Below are 15,972 nucleotides of genomic sequence, written 5' to 3'. Positions count from 1 at the left end.
CAAATATCTATAAACAATCACTCTGTACAGCCATGTGTGCGTGTTCACCATTGTAATCTTCATAAGTGGAAACGTTTGAGCATAAGGTGGTGCTCATGTATTCCTAATATATTATTATCTTACAAAGCCTGTAACCCAGACAAGCCCACAGATTTAGCACAAATAAAAGTTCTATATCGTTATAATTAATGTTAAACCAAAATTGGATGGCCAGATTGAGACAGACGTTGCTTAAAACAGACAAATTACAGCATCTCCTTCTCACTTTAATATTCATCAGATGGTTCTGAGTGATTGAACAGGTGAAAGCTAGACACAGGATTAATGAGCTTCGCTTAGTACACCTAGAAACACACACTGACGCTGGAGACTGCTTCCAAAAATTTTTCCTTGCCGACAACATTCAACGATACCGTATTAGAACACGTTGCTGTTGTAATAAATTAAACACCACGCGCTGTGGTATGATTAAATATTTAAAACACAACACCATGTGACACTTGAACCACGTCATTCGTTTACTTGTCAGTTGTTCAATAGAAAGTTGTGTTAATAATTACATTTGTTAAAAAATAAATTCAGTCATGTGCACAACTGCAATGAAACAAAACACAAATATGGTTATTCTTGACAGACATACGTATAAGTATAGTGTATGTACAGTTTGTTATACAATTCAAACAAGGCACACGAATTAAGGCCCAGAGCTGGTTGTGGGAAACGATCCTGTCTTTAATGTGTTATATGTAAAAATAAAATGAAATATCAGCCACTAAAAAAAAAGTATAATTTTGCATAATTAGAGGCACAGTTCTCTTTCCTGGAGGACTAAAGCAGACTCCATGGTACAGCCCCAGAATTCAGTACATATTAGGAATATATTAAATCTGGACTACAGTTACACCGGGTCGTGATGAAACAGCGCTGCTTTTCGATCAAAGTGTGCGTGTAGTTACCCAAAAGTAGTCACACAAAGCAGTGCAGAGATAATTACAGAACAAAAGACGCGAAAGAAACGCAGCAGTAGGAACTCTAACCGCAATTTAATGTAATGTAGAAATACACAAGGAGGTTAATAAGCACAGACGGTGCCATCATTAGCACAATTTGTTGACTAAATACTTACAATAATGATCAGCTTCGACATGACACTAATGTCATGTTAAAGAGTTGCTGAAGTGAAAAGTCAAATTTACACCAAAAATCACACACATCTGGTGTCTGACTCATTTGCTACAAAGCTAATGTAGCGATAGAAACCCTCGCACAGAATCTCTTCTTCAAACATGAATGAATCTGAAAGTGTAACTGAATTCTATAACATTCTAGAGGCAGCCACATTGGACACCGCGAATCACACTTTCGTTTAAATTTTTAAACAGGATTTTCCTCTAACGGCATGTCGAGGTGTTTTATTCCTCTAATGTCGCAGCAATCGACCACGGCTTTTTATCATAAAGATCGTCATCCAGTTATAGAACAATTCGGAAAAACCTGTCGGTTCCGGTTACGTCATAGCAGCTATAATCTGCTGTTCCGCAAAGCATAAACTTACCGCCATTACATAGCACTGACACTGGAGACTCCTTCCATAGAAACGGCAACATAAACCTGCAAATCTCTTCCTCAATCTCTTCCTGATATTTTACAAAAAGAGCACAATTGTGAATATATATGCAGATTTGCACGTGTTTACAAAAACACGTTTCGGGTGAGACCGATTCTACACGATCTCTTTTGCTACGTTATCCTCATAGGAAGCGAAGGTCAGACGCCAAACGTCGAGGAAAATGGTGTACACGTTGGCTTGGTCACTGCAGCATCCCTTTAATGGCCATCTTCACACAACCTGAACAATGTCAACCCAACCCCTCACTTGATGTTTTCTCATATAAACTATCACAGCTCGAATCGTCATCAAACATTTAGAGTCTGACGTTTGTTCAAGCTGTATGAAGAGGCCCGAGTACTCGCGGATCTCCTTCCTGTCCGTCCACGCTCTTCTATTATGCCTGAGGCAGGTAGTCTCATAGCTCGTGATTACCTGTCCCAGGTTTGTAGAGTGGAATGGAACTCGGGGAAGCCCTTAAAAACCGATCACATCTGAATTCCCTTCAATCCTCTAGCAGAGAGACTGAGTGCTGGATGCTTTGGAGAAAGAGAAAGTGTGGGGGGGTGTGTGTGGGGGGAATGTAAAGGTAGGAAGAGGATGAGGAGAGGAAGCATGAGGGTTTCCAACATCCCGACACTCAGCAGCTGGCTTTCTCGTCCACTATTGTGAAAGTCTCCATGGATTTTTTGCTCAGGTCTCGAATGTCCTCCAGCAGTTTGGTGGGAGTCAGGACATGAGTGGAACCTGCAGAAACACACCAAGATGGGAAGAAAATAAACAAAAAAACAACAACTCAGGACTCTTGTAACTATGTATCTTTTCCATTAGTTTGGCATTTAGTACTGAATTATGCACTTTAAGGTGGGTTAAACATGTAAGGACAGAATAAAACACTGCTTACAAATTAAAATAAGAAAAAACACTTCAGAACGGGCTGGGCCTGGTATGTACTCACCGATGATGACCTCGCAGGACTTGGCTTTGGAGACCTCGTAGGCACAGCGCATCTCTGAGTAGCTGACTCCGCCCAGGATGAAGATGATGAGGCGGGAGCCACTCCTGTGGTCATCCGGGGAGCTCGGCTTATGTTTTTGCCGTGCGCTGAGGAAAAAGACGATATAAGGAAGAATCGTGACATTTCAGCTTATTGATAAACCAAACGGAGCCAATCTCTTCTCATGGACACTTAATATACTGTAAATTTTATTAGATGTCGATGGATAGAAGAGTTTACCGATAAACGATTAATCGACCGATAGTTTTTAAAATTGATACTGAATGAAAACACAACAGTCAAAGTAAAATAGTGCTGAACTTTAGTACAAAAATAAACAGTACTGACTGTACCATGACATAAAAATGTATATATATTAACTATTGATAAATATTGATTAATTGAAAATACTGATAAATATAAAAAAAATCCAAACTGAACCAAAACGCAACACTCCAAATAACAAATGAAAATAGAGACGTCCAAAATGAATACAAAAATCACTTCAACTAACGCAGCAAAATTTGTCAGTGAGTTTTTGTTTCGCCTCTAGAGGCTGCTCTCGTACCATATAACAGCAGCGGACCCTTCTCAAACGGTTATCTGTGCCGATTAATCTTATCTGTGCCAATTAATCGGCAAAACTGGTCAATCTGTCGACCTCTAAAATGTTATACAGGTTAAATGTTTACAACACAGAAAAAATTCCACTTGATGACAGACACAGTGGTGGGCTGATAAAACGATTTCAAGATCGTGAAATCGCGCTGATAAAGGAAAACCGTTTTCATCGATACAACGCAGTTGTGAACAATACAGAAACATGCTGTAGGGCGCTGGTGCTAAACACGCACAGATCAGTAAAACTTGCTTCATTTTTGTCCATACAAAATTCTACTCCCTAATAATTATTGAGATTATTATTATTTCTTTTTTTTAAACCAGTATTGGAACAATTGGCCACGGCTGGTTTACATGATTTACTCTGTAAATGAGCTACGAAATGCAAAACTGTCGCCGACCTTACCTCACGACTCTGTGAGCATGAGGGAGAGAACGAGAGATGTACATGAGCACACCTACAGTTTTCTTATCATATATATATAAAAAAATACTGGTTTAAATTTAAGGTCTTTGTGTTGCACTAATGAATATCCCGATAAACATGAATCCAAATCTTAGATCTGAACTTGTATAAAATTTGTATCCGAATCCCCTGTTTTACATTAACGATCAATGCATTTTCACTAGAACGTGTGTGAAAACATGGATTAAAGATGACCGGTCGCTGGCTTACCTCACAGCTCGAGATCCATTCCACGCAGACGGACACTCGGACTGGTGCGGCCAATCTCTCGTGTCCAACTTATTGTCCACCACGTCCTGCCACACACATACACACACGAAAATGAGAGACGCCGTTACTATGATCAAATTTCCTTGTGTGCTTTTTATGTATTACAGTTGCATTGCACCTCTGCTGATTATTTTCCTCTAGCAGCACGCGCCAGGCGTTTATCCCTTTAATGTGCGATTCCAGACTAGCTAATAATAAAAACCAAGGTCGAGAACGTCGTACAGCTCACCTCCATCACATCCTTGATAACCGGTGTCCATCTTGAGAGGTTGTACGTCTCCTCCTGGGACCGATCTCTTCTGGTCGGCTTCCGGAAAGAGAACATACTCTGCTGCGGAAACGCGGAAACGCATACTTAAAGAGAATCTGCAGATCAAGAGCGTTCGAGAAATCCAATTTAACGGACGGTTTGTTAGAATAGAGCGAGAATCTCTCACCGAGCTGATGATAGGCACCCCTAAGTCTTTCCAGTTGGTGATGTACTCTGGCTCTGCCTCAATCTTCACGTGCTGAATTAACTTATTCAGGTTCTCCTCTGTCGTTCCTGCTCTCGGAAATAAATAAATAAATCACAAACACACACACACAAATCACATTTTGTAAACAAAGAGTTCAATGTCCATGAATAAATCATCATCAAAATGTATTTTTAATAACTCCCCCCTTCCCAAAACCACTTCTGAAGCAGTGTGGAGCTCGGCTTATTTGGGAAGATTAAGGAAAGTCTCCTGGGTGAAATGCCCTCATGAAGCTGGTTGACCAAATATAGTGTGTGGACAAAGCTTCATCAGGAACACTTGAATAAATTTATGTATAAAACGATTTTAACTTGTTTTTAAAAAAAGTATAATTCCATTTTCTATAGGGGGTGCACAAACTTTTGAGCGGCAGGTCGGACACGTGTTAGAGGCCCGGCATCGCTTTTCAAAGTTGGATCCTTCGAGACATAAGAGCGATGCCGGGCCTCTAACACGTGTCCGACCTGCCGCTCAAAAGTTTGTGCACCCCCTATAGAAAATGGATTTTTAGTTTTTTTTTTGTTTTGTGTTTTTTTTATAAAGTTAAATACCACTTTAACGTTACGGATGTTGTGAAAGAAACCACACAGTTTTAAGCTTATTCAAGCTGCAGCTTCCTCTACCCTCGTTGGAGGGAAAGAAGGAAATTAAGAGCGAGACCGCGGTGTTCAGGTCGAGGCGGCACACCGTTGAGGCTGAAGATGTAGAGCAGCACGGCACGGATCTTGTCATGGGTGCTGTGGGGGTGCAGCAGGATGGGCAGCAGTGTCCTCATAGGGTCCTTCACCTTCTGACCTTCTACGTCAGCACCGACAGCAAGGTCCTACAGACACAGAAATGTACGGTGAGGACGAACTCAAACAAACAAACTCAGCTGGAGGATTTCATAAGACTGGTTTCAGTTAAAAAAAAAAAAAAAAAAAAAAAAAAAATCACTTATGCTCCCAGCTAGAAAAGTCTGCCGATTCAATCAGACACAAATACCACAGAATACATTAACAAAAGACTATTAAAAAGGTGACACTGGACAAAAGTGTCCACGGAGACAATTACTTCCTTTTCTTTTTGGTTTCTATTGGCTCACAAGACCAAGGTGCATGAAGTCTCAGGCTAAAGCAGGTCAAGACAGCATGAACCAGAAGTAAACGTCACGTCTCCTTTTCCCACGTCTCCTAGATCGATAAAGCAATGAGTATTGCTAAAAGTTGGCACCTCTGCTATAACTAACCACCTGTATGACATATACAGGAGACTTATCATTTAACATTTTTTGTCTGCTGCTCAATCCCGTACAATTTAATCTGCTACCTCACTTTAAAAGCAAACAAATAAATAAATAAATCAGATATTGAAATTACTTCCATACTTCCACGCCATAGCTGTTTCAATGGTTTCTTTGTGACAGGTGGAGTTTGTGTTTCTGCAGCAATATTAAAAATTACTATTATTTTTTGTTGTTTTTTTAAAAGCATGATTTTCCAACGCCGGTATTTCCGCCATACCTGCTCAGCTTTGCACAGCTTCTCCACGGAGTTGTTGAACTTGTCCATGCAGTCCTCTGCTAGAGTGAGATGAACCGTTTTCTGAGAAGAGGAAGAAACAGAGTGAGGATAACTATATACTTTATATTAAGTATATATATATATATATATATATATAAATAAAAGTATATATAAAAATATATATACATATATATATTATATTATATATATATATATATATATATATATATATATATATATATATATATATATATATATATATATATATATAAATAAATACAACAATATTAGTTTCACAGACGAAGCGGTCAATAAATGTCACGGAAACCCATGACAAAGATGGCAAACGTAACTAGCCTAGTTTGTACCACACTGCATACTACACATTATGTACTTGAGAACGAGGTACTTTACATCACTGAACTGCACCAGACGTAAAAGCAGCCGTTTTAAAGTTTCGTGAAAATATACACAACAACGTCTTCGGGTGGCACGTCCTGTTTGGCTGCATAGAGTAAAGGGTGACTACTGAGTGCAATTACTTTTTAGCACAACGAACACACTACACGTACTTTACACTCTGAAAGCATCACGGAGGCAATTAGGTAGAGACTTCGGGGGAAATTGCTTGAGGTCAGGGCATGGCGCTGACTCCACAGATCACATCAGATCACAGCAGTGAAAGGAAACCTTCAAGGAAGTATAATACGAAACCAGGAGTGTGTCGGACGCCAGCCCGCAGAGACAGGGCCAGGCATCAGGTGTTACGTACCTGAGAGACATGTTTACGGAACGAGGGCATCTGCTTCATGAGCTGGGCTAAACCTCCTATCGAAATCTGAAATTGGGAACAAAAGCACACAAAAATCTGAAATGGTAACCGGAGCAGAAAGAATTTAAACCTGAAGGAGATCCTGAATGAGAACAAGTACGCACCTTCCCATCAGACTGCTTCTTGTTAGCAGAGATCTCCTTCACCAGTTTGGGAATTTGCCTAAATTATGTTTTGTTTTTTTTTAAAAAGAAGAAGAGGAAAAAAAATTTATATTATTTGGATGATTTGACAGAATAATCATAGTCACAAGCTATTTCTGTTTTAGAAGCTAAGCTAACATTATGTAATCCATGAGTTCAACAGTGTTGTAATAATCAAAGTCTTCTTATTTGATGATTTACACGTGCAATTTACACTGTGATAAAACGGGGGGCTATAAAACTCCTTAACTCGTTGGGTACATTAGCGTTGTAGCTTTCATACAGGACTAAAGAAGCAAGAAGTTGATGTGCTGTACAATTACTGCAAAAAGCAAAACACTTCTGAAGCATTTGATCATGTGAGTTTGAGTATAGTTACTCACGCGGTGACCTCGGCGATGTGCATGTGTCGCAGCTTCATCCATAGCTCGTCATTATCGTTCAGTAACGCTTCTTTCTCTGGTCCGTCCTTCGCTTTGTACCTGGCACACAAACCACACTTCAACTCACAGATACGTTTCAGTGGTGTGTATGACTGACTGAACGACACTCACTGATTGATTGACTAATTGACTAATTAACCAAACGAATAACTGACTGACTAATCGAGTGAATGACCGACCAACCAATCGAAACAACGAACCGTCTGACCAATCGAACGACTGATTGACTAACTGACCACTCGATTGAATAAATGACTGACCACTCGAAAGACTGACTGACTAACTGACTCTCTGACTGACCACTCGAATGACTGACTAATTGAATGACTCAATGACTGACTAACTGACTGTGAGATAGACAGACAGTCTTTTGGTCAGTCAGTCAGAGTGGAGGCACATAAAATGAAACAGAAGTCTTGTACCTGTAGGTGTCATTGTTGATGGGTATAAGGTCGTAAACCATGGCCTGATAGGTCAGCTCGTGTAGTATCGGGCTCACGGGGTCAAACCCACGGTCGATGATGATTAGCTGAGCTTGGGTCTTTTCCTACAGTGCAGAGGTTACAGATGGTCAAATGACAAAGAGACAGAAATAAAGAGTTAGAAAGATGGAGGATTAAGTAGGAGAGAAATAAAGGCCACCTTCTTCTTGCTGCTGTCGTCCAGCTCATAATGTCGGGCTAGTTTGTTGTCCACTAGCTCAGCCAGCAATTTAGCATAATCCGCCACCGAGTCCCTGCTCAAAAATACCAGATATTATTATCGTTAACCAAATATTACAGAGACAAATCAGTACATACGTTATTACTACATACTGTATAAAGGCTGATACGAGCCAAAACTCAAGCAAAAAAGTGTATCTAGATACACAATATCGATATCATTTTTTAAAAAATCTAACAAATTAAATAAATTACTAAAACACAAAAAAAGCCATGCAATTGATCAGTCACATTTCGTCACTTGAGACTTTTGCGTACTTTTTTACGACCCGTAAATTAGCTCTGCCCCAAACCACAGATGAGGGACTTGTCGATGTTTACGATGCACTCCCGTAATGAGTGTGTGTGTGTGAGAACCTGTGTTTTCACTCACTTCCTGTATCGGACGCCAGGGTACTCATCCAGGGTGGCGCACAGACTGACGACTTGATCTGCGATGGTCTCTAGGGTTAGCCCTCGATCCTGACTGTTACTGCTGTAGATGCTTTTGAAGGCCTTAGGTTTATCACAGGTAAACACCTGCTCGTACACACACACACACACACACACACACACACACACACACACAAATCAACTCCAACCACATCAAACTGAAACAATACAACACAAGCAATGGAATACAAAGACAGCACCTAAACGACTGAACATGTACTGTAAGGAAGCAGATCAGATTAAACAGAGTCCAGATAAACAAATCAACCACAACCTGTATTAGTGTAACTGTCCTATTTCCTCTAGCTCATACACCCCCACGTTACTCAATCGGTTCTCAGAAACACTCCAGTATTACTTGGTGTGATGGAATTTCATAACACCACCCTTTCTGTGGGTTCAAACAGTTCCTTCTTTTTTCTAAGATGTAAACAAAGCTCTAGCTCAATGAACGCATGTCCTTGACACATTTTACAAGCATTTACGTTTCAACAAACCCTGTTCGGGCGGAGCAAACGAGCTTTACTCAGCACCATTGCTCCATCAAACTCATTATTTAAAAAAAATAATAATAATTTTAAAAAAAAACCTACAACACGATACTTTTTATCCATTTGTAGCTACACATCACAGAGTGTAAACTTTGGAAACGGACTTAACCCTCTTACCCCTAAGTTCCCACAGTATTATGTCCCATAACCCTATATTCCCAGAGAAACAGCACGCCAACCCTGAGTTCCTGGGCCAAAATCAACATTTTAATTTTAACATTTTTAGGCCTTGAAACAACTTATAATAATGTATTTGTGTAATATTACTTTGAAAATGAAGCAGTTCAGTGTTTTTACTAAACTTAGAGCACAATTCTTAACTAGAGAAATAACGAAAAAATGCTCGCTAAAATCCTTATACTCATTTAGAAGTACCATACGAGCATCAGCGTGGTCAATGCCTTTATAAATAATAAATAAATAAATGCATTTTAGTACCAAAAGTCAAGTTTATGGTGATAATCAGACCAGCAGGTAGTGTTTTCACGAATGCACAGAGATGGTCAGGTTATGACTCCAGACCCCTGCAGTGTCAGTCGCACTGGTTGATGCTGAAGATGAAGACGGATCAGGGTCTGAATCAGGAGAGACTGCGTCTCTATCAGTTTCGGTTTCTAGAATCCTCGCTCTCGCCTGTGTGACTGTGTATGTTTTCTTTTTTTTTTTTTTTCACTGTTTTAGATGTACCTGTGTTCACTGTAGGTGTAACTTTAGCTGGAACACGATTAGCTTTTTGCTTTGGCATTTTTAGTTCACTTCTACTATTACACCAATATTCACCCTTGGATCAGCTTCATCGTAATGCCGGCGTAATAACGTAATCACGTCGTGACGTCATCAACCTTCCGGGTCAAAAAATAATAATTAAATAAGTAAGGAATCATAGCAGAGGAATGCCGGTACACCGGCCTTATGGGGATAACGTTTACACTGTAAATCCTCTATATCGGCCTTACGGGGATTTGGCATAGACGACCAAGCCGGTCTATCGTCCTTACGGGAATAGATCAAAGACGGGCAAGACGGTTTTTCGGCCATACGGGGTAAGAGGGTTAAAGCCTGCTGTGAGATGCTTAAACAGCAACACGTACCTGAGTCTCTAAGGGAAGGAAGGAGATGTTGATCTCTTTACACACTTTGATGTGTTTTGCACAGAACTGTTTCATTTTGTTGAACAGCTCATCTGGACAATCTTTAAAAAATAAACAGATAAATAAATAAATGAGTACACTGAATGAAATAATTAAATCATGCATTCTAATAATAAAAAAAGGATGTTTTGTAATACAGCAATGACAACAAGTATGGAAAAACTGCTAGCTGAAGCACTTTTTTGTGCCAATATATAAAATAAAATTTTGACAACAACTGCAAAATATGACAAAATTCGCATTCAGAAGAATGAACATACGTGTTCAAAATTTACATGCTCTCTCTCTCTCTCTATTTTCTGTCCAATCAAAACGCTCTCTAGAATCGGAAGTGTCCGACACCCAACGTTATTAAAATTCCACGGAGCTAGCTGTCAAGTATGGCTAAGCCTGGGCTGTGAGGTGAGCTAAACGCTATTGGCTATTTAAAAAGGGGGAGGAGCCACTCGATATTTTCTTATGTTCTGCCCTGACTTCCTGTTTGAGTGGAAATTACATCAATACATCGAATAACGTGGCGCGGTTCATGCCGATTTTAAAATGGTTCACGCGACGAGCGCACTGTAACCATGACAACACTCTTATGAGTCCTAGCTGGTATCAGTTAGCTTGTCTCACTCTCTTGACTACGTTCGTTATTATCATTAATGTAAATGAAATGAGAAGGTCAATTAGTCTGAAACGGCTTAATACCTGCTCGCTAACAAGACTAATTTTTTTTAACCAGGACTTGTGTTTGTTTCAAATGACTCCGTTTTTGGCGCTTGCCAACTAACTTGCAAGCTGATTGGCCAGGAGTTTGAAGAAAGAAAAAAAAGCACTTTCTGAAAAGTTTTAAAGTTTAAAAGGAAGTTAGATTGTATTTAAAATGTGTGCAGAAAGTCGAGAGAAAGGGAAAAAAAAAAACACCCAAAATGGTCATTTTGAAGAATACGGGAATTTATCTCTTTTTTTTTTTTTTATTTGAGGGATTTTGTCATGTCTTCCAATCCGAATCCTACAAATACACATCGAGCTCATCTCAACACTACAGATCATTCCACTCAGGTGTTTCACAGTGAATCTTACCACATACAACAAACACTTACAGTCAGTGAAGTACACGTATGCAGCTTTGTACTTGGGTTTGAGCTTGAAGTCGTTTATGAATGCATCTACGCACTGTTAGAAAAGAAAACACACACATGACGACCCCATGGAAAGGAATTACTTCTCTCGCTTTTTTTTTTTTTTTTTTTTTTTTTTTTAAGACAGGATAAATTACGGTATTTACACAATAAACACACACACAAACTAAGTAGCTGACAGTATAGAACAGACCTCGGCAGTAGGAGACATGAAGTAGATAGCCTTCATCTCCAGGACTGGCTCTCTAGTTTTAAGCAAATCCTCCACAACTGCAAACAGGACACACACCATCATCACTAGACATGCTCAGGAAGCAACTTTATTGTTCAAAGCTCCTCGGTGCAGGTGTGTAACCACTCATGCAAACGATAAGGAATTAGCGCATTAGAGCACGTTCATATATATATATATTATTATTTATAACGATGAAAATTAACCCACACCTTCCAACCAATCAGAGTCGAGAATTTGACAGCGCCAGCATTAGCGCGCATCTCGAACACGTTTTGTCCTTCGTGTACTTACTAGTGATGCCCTCGGACATCAGGTCGGCCATTTTACAGCACGACGACAGGAGCCGTGTGGTGAACCTGTCCAGCATCATTATCTACATGAACCACACACACACACACACACACACACACACACACACACACACACACACACGAACAAACATTTAATCCAATTGCAAGTGTGTTGCGCTTTAACCACCTTTGCTGAGATCCTGGTGTGTGACTTACACATACATATGAGCTGGGGGAACCGTTTACAATTTCCAATGAATTTTTATTGCCCTTAAAATCTATTAGAAGACACGTGCTGCTTAAAACTAGAAAAACACACTCACCTTCCATACTTCTGATTTTCTGCAGTCTGCGATAATAGTGTCCTTGATCCCTGCATGGGCATCCGAAAAGAAATCCATCAATACAGCAAAATCACATGCAAACTAAATCCTTAAGTGAATATAGATAGTGGAGTTTACCGATATCGATGACCACGACGGGCGGTACTTACCTGCCGATAACCGATTAATCGACTGATAGTTTTTAAAACTGATACTGGGGAGATGATGTGGACTGGATGATGTGACGGCAGCCATAGTGCGCCAGAACTCCCACTACACACCAGATATTAGTGGAGAGGAGAGGATAGTGATGTAGCCAACTCAGAGATGGGGATTATTAGGGGGCCATGATAGATAAGGGCCAATGAGGGAATTTCGCCAGGACACCAGGTTTATATCCCTACTCTTTTACGATAAATGTCCTGGGATTTTTTTAATGACCACAGAGAGTCAGGACCTCGGTTTAAAGTCTCATCCGAAAGACGGTGCTGTTTTTACAGTACAGAGTCCCCATCACTAAGCTGGGGCATTAAAGTGCACCTATTATGGTTTTTCAGATATTACCTTTCATGTAATGTGTTATGTACATAGCTGTTTTTGAATGTAAAAAGTCTGCAAAGTTTCAAAAATCAAAGCGCACGACAAACGGGAGTTATTGACTCCCAAATGAAGGAACCGATTCTGAACAACTTAAACGAGTCCTTAGTAATTCCAGACTTACTTCCTGTACTAACTTACGTATGTGTGTAACAAAAAAACCCCGCCTCTGGTCTTTATTGGCTGCTCGCTGACAGGTGGAGCTGAAACTCGTTACAGTAGTGGGTGTTTCCTTTTCGAAACACGCTGACAGTGGTAGACCAATCACAACAGACTGGGACATCTGACCAATCAGAGCAGAGTATGCTCTCTGAAAGGAGGCATTTAGAACGAATCCTTTAGAACATGGGTGTCCAATCTTATCCGGAGAGGGCCAGTGTGGGTGCAGGTTTTCCTCCCAACCTAGCAGAAGCCACACCTGAGTCTATTGAAAGCCAAAATCAACTGATTAAACAGGTGGAATCAGATGTGGCTCCTGCTTGGTTGAAATTAAAACCTGCACCCACACCAGCCCTTTGAGGATAAGATTGGACACCCCTGCTTTAGAACGAATCCTTTAACGAGTTGTTTGTGACACAGAGGGGAAAAAAGGTAATGCTGCAATTTAAATTATGAGCATGCTAAAGTGTTTTTTGACCTCAGATGCACATAAATCTATTGTATGAGCTCTTTAAAACAAAATTAGGTATGTTTCAAAACCATAATTGGTGTGCGTTAAACCCAGTATAGCTGTTGTTCTTTGTCTAATTCTTGCTGAAACTGTTCCATGAAATCTTACTCTGCAAGACTGACAGCATTGCCTATATACACAAAAAAAATGGCTTAATTATGTGAATTGTTTGTCAATGTTCAATTAAAAGAGCTGACTCATTCACAAATGACATCACTAGTACTCACAGCCTGACCTGTACAAAATGAGGCTGAAATTTGTGTTTAATAACCTAAGCGACCATGAAGGTCACTTCTAGGTCTTTTTTTTTCCCCTCCTCCCAACAACACAGCTTGAGTTTATAGTTTTAAATGTTTAATAACAGGCTGCATTCATTTTCAAGTCCAAAGAAACTGTCATCTGTGGGTCAGTGAGCATTAAAGCCTAAGGATAATGTTTAGTAGCCTCAGGTAATTTTTAAAATGATTACAGTAATTTCTGCAGCACTTTCCATTACAAAAACTACAAAATAATAAACAAGTAATAATATAATTAGTTAATGTTTCAGGATCTGTACATAAGTGAGTTATCAAAGTTAAAACAATTCAATTCATCCAGAAACATGTAACAGACTTAAGTTACAGAGCAAAACAAATTATTAACCTGAAATAATATTACTTAAGTTATTAAGATAATTAACGTAATATAATATAAGGCGTGGTTGTGTGTTGGGGGGTGGCATAAATTATTTTTGGTTTTAATGGAGTATGCACATGTATGCATATTTAATTACAAGGTGCCTCATTTGCATAAATAATGCAAATTTATACATAGATGTAAATACTTCGAGTATAGTGGTAAATATTGTTTAGAAAATGACCTTATTCATCTGTGGTGTCTTTCCTTAATGTTTTCCCCAGCATTATTTTTAAAATTATTATTATTATTAAACGTGTTACGCTAACGGACTTCATTAAACATACAGAAAGTGACAGGTTAACATCAGAAAGCTAGGTTAGCCACGTAGCTATGCTAACTGACGTGAAGCTGTGCTACAGCTCAAATTTCACACCTCTGATTTTAAACACACAAATAAACAATGTGAAAATAAAATGTTTTGCAAGGTGGTGTTATAACAACAAGAAACACGGCTGCTGCTTCCGTTACACTCAGGTCCCGAACTTCCGTATTTACGTTTACAGACATTTTATTAGTCTTTTATGAAAATACATATTGCGAACAATATGAACGCGACCCTGTGCGCCATTATACAACCTTTAAAGCACATTTAATAACCAAATAGACTTACTTTGCCAAACTATTTTCTTCAGCCCGTGCTCTGCCCCGGCTGCCATTTTGCTGCTTTTTTTTCTCTTTTTTTTCTTTTCTTAAACGTACAGGCTCCGAATACGTAATTGCGTCACCAGTGACCGCTACGCCAGTTCGTGCGTGTGCGTGCGCGTCCACGTATGAACGGTTTGTATAACCTACAGCAGTGGTTTTCAAAGTGGGGGCCCCCTTGGGGGCTGCCGGGGGGCGCCCGGAGGTCCTCAACAATTTGGCGTGAAAAATAAATAAATACATGATTTTTTCTTTCTCACTCTCAGACAACCACACACACACACACACACACACACACAATCAATTCCTAATGTAATGTAATGTAAAGATGTAAGATGTAATTATTAATAAAAAAAAAGGGTGATATATTCAGAAGTCTGTATTTTTAATGTGTTTTAAAGACATCATGCAAAAGGGGGGCCTCGGTCAAATGTTAATGCCATTTGGGGGGCCTTGCCCTGGAAAAGTTTGGGAACCCCTGGCCTACAGTACAGTATGTGCACACAGTCATCCAGGATTTTATTACATTAGTAACTTCAGAAACAGTTTAGATCAAATAATGATAGAAAGTAGATCAGTAAAATAGAAAGTCTAAGTACAGAATAATGTAACAATAATAATAATAATAATAATCCATCCATCCATCTTCTATACAGCTTATACTACTGGGTCACAGGGATCCTGGACAAATCCCAGGGGGCTTGGGGCGGGGTACACCCTGGACAGGGTGCCAATCCATCACAGGGCACAATCACATCCATTCGTACACTTTGGACATGCCAATCAGCCTACCATGCATGTCTTTGGACTTGGGGAGGAAACTGGAGTACCCGGAGGAAACCCCCGCAGCACTGGGAGAACATGCAAACTCCACACACACAGGGAAGCGGCGGGAATCGAACCCCCAACTACTACTACTACTACTACTACTACTACTACCAACATAAAATTGCAATATGGTATATTGGAAAACAGGAAACTGCAGCTTAGGAAAAATATTTAATACAAATTTAATTAAAGAAAAATAAATAATTGCTCATAAAATGCCAAATGATTATAACAAGTATAAAATTTAAGAAAAAAAGGTATGCTTTATAACACTTACATTTACAACACAATTTACTAAACAATTGTACTTAACTTAATTTTTTTT

At 39.5% G+C, this 15,972-nt stretch overlaps 1 protein-coding gene across 1 annotated transcript; it reads right to left on the bottom strand.

The window, feature by feature from the left end:
- Positions 1–505: 505 nt before the first annotated feature.
- Positions 506–14,890, bottom strand: stxbp3 (syntaxin binding protein 3). Its single transcript, XM_053643185.1, has 19 exons — positions 14,788–14,890; positions 12,233–12,282; positions 11,911–11,992; positions 11,578–11,654; positions 11,346–11,418; positions 10,198–10,298; positions 8,497–8,642; positions 8,044–8,137; positions 7,824–7,948; positions 7,342–7,440; positions 6,920–6,977; positions 6,756–6,821; positions 5,984–6,064; positions 5,169–5,304; positions 4,401–4,507; positions 4,193–4,294; positions 3,904–3,989; positions 2,568–2,713; positions 506–2,356 (listed from the first exon to the last, which is right to left on the bottom strand). The coding sequence occupies exons 1-19, from the start codon at positions 14,831–14,833 to the stop codon at positions 2,250–2,252; spliced, it is 1,782 nt and encodes a 593-aa protein (XP_053499160.1). The 5' UTR covers positions 14,834–14,890; the 3' UTR covers positions 506–2,249.
- Between the last annotated feature and the right edge of the window lie 1,082 nt (positions 14,891–15,972).

The sequence above is a fragment of the Ictalurus furcatus genome, chromosome 15 (genome assembly GCF_023375685.1).
Source record: "Ictalurus furcatus strain D&B chromosome 15, Billie_1.0, whole genome shotgun sequence".
In the NCBI taxonomy this organism is placed as follows: Eukaryota; Metazoa; Chordata; class Actinopteri; order Siluriformes; family Ictaluridae; genus Ictalurus; species Ictalurus furcatus.
Note: the sequence above shows the minus strand (reverse complement) of the source record. Positions and strands in the feature narration are given on the sequence as shown.

Excerpts from the sequence above, each read along its gene's own strand:
- stxbp3 (XM_053643185.1), bottom strand. The coding sequence starts at position 14,833 with ATGGCAGCCGGGGCAGAGCACGGGCTGAAGAAAATAGTTTGGCAAA. Across the intron at positions 6,822-6,919 it reads AGAAGCAGTCTGATGGGAAG|ATTTCGATAGGAGGTTTAGC; the intron begins GTGCGTACTTGT and ends TCCCAATTTCAG. Across the intron at positions 3,990-4,192 it reads TTATCAAGGATGTGATGGAG|GACGTGGTGGACAATAAGTT; the intron begins GTGAGCTGTACG and ends TGTGTGTGGCAG.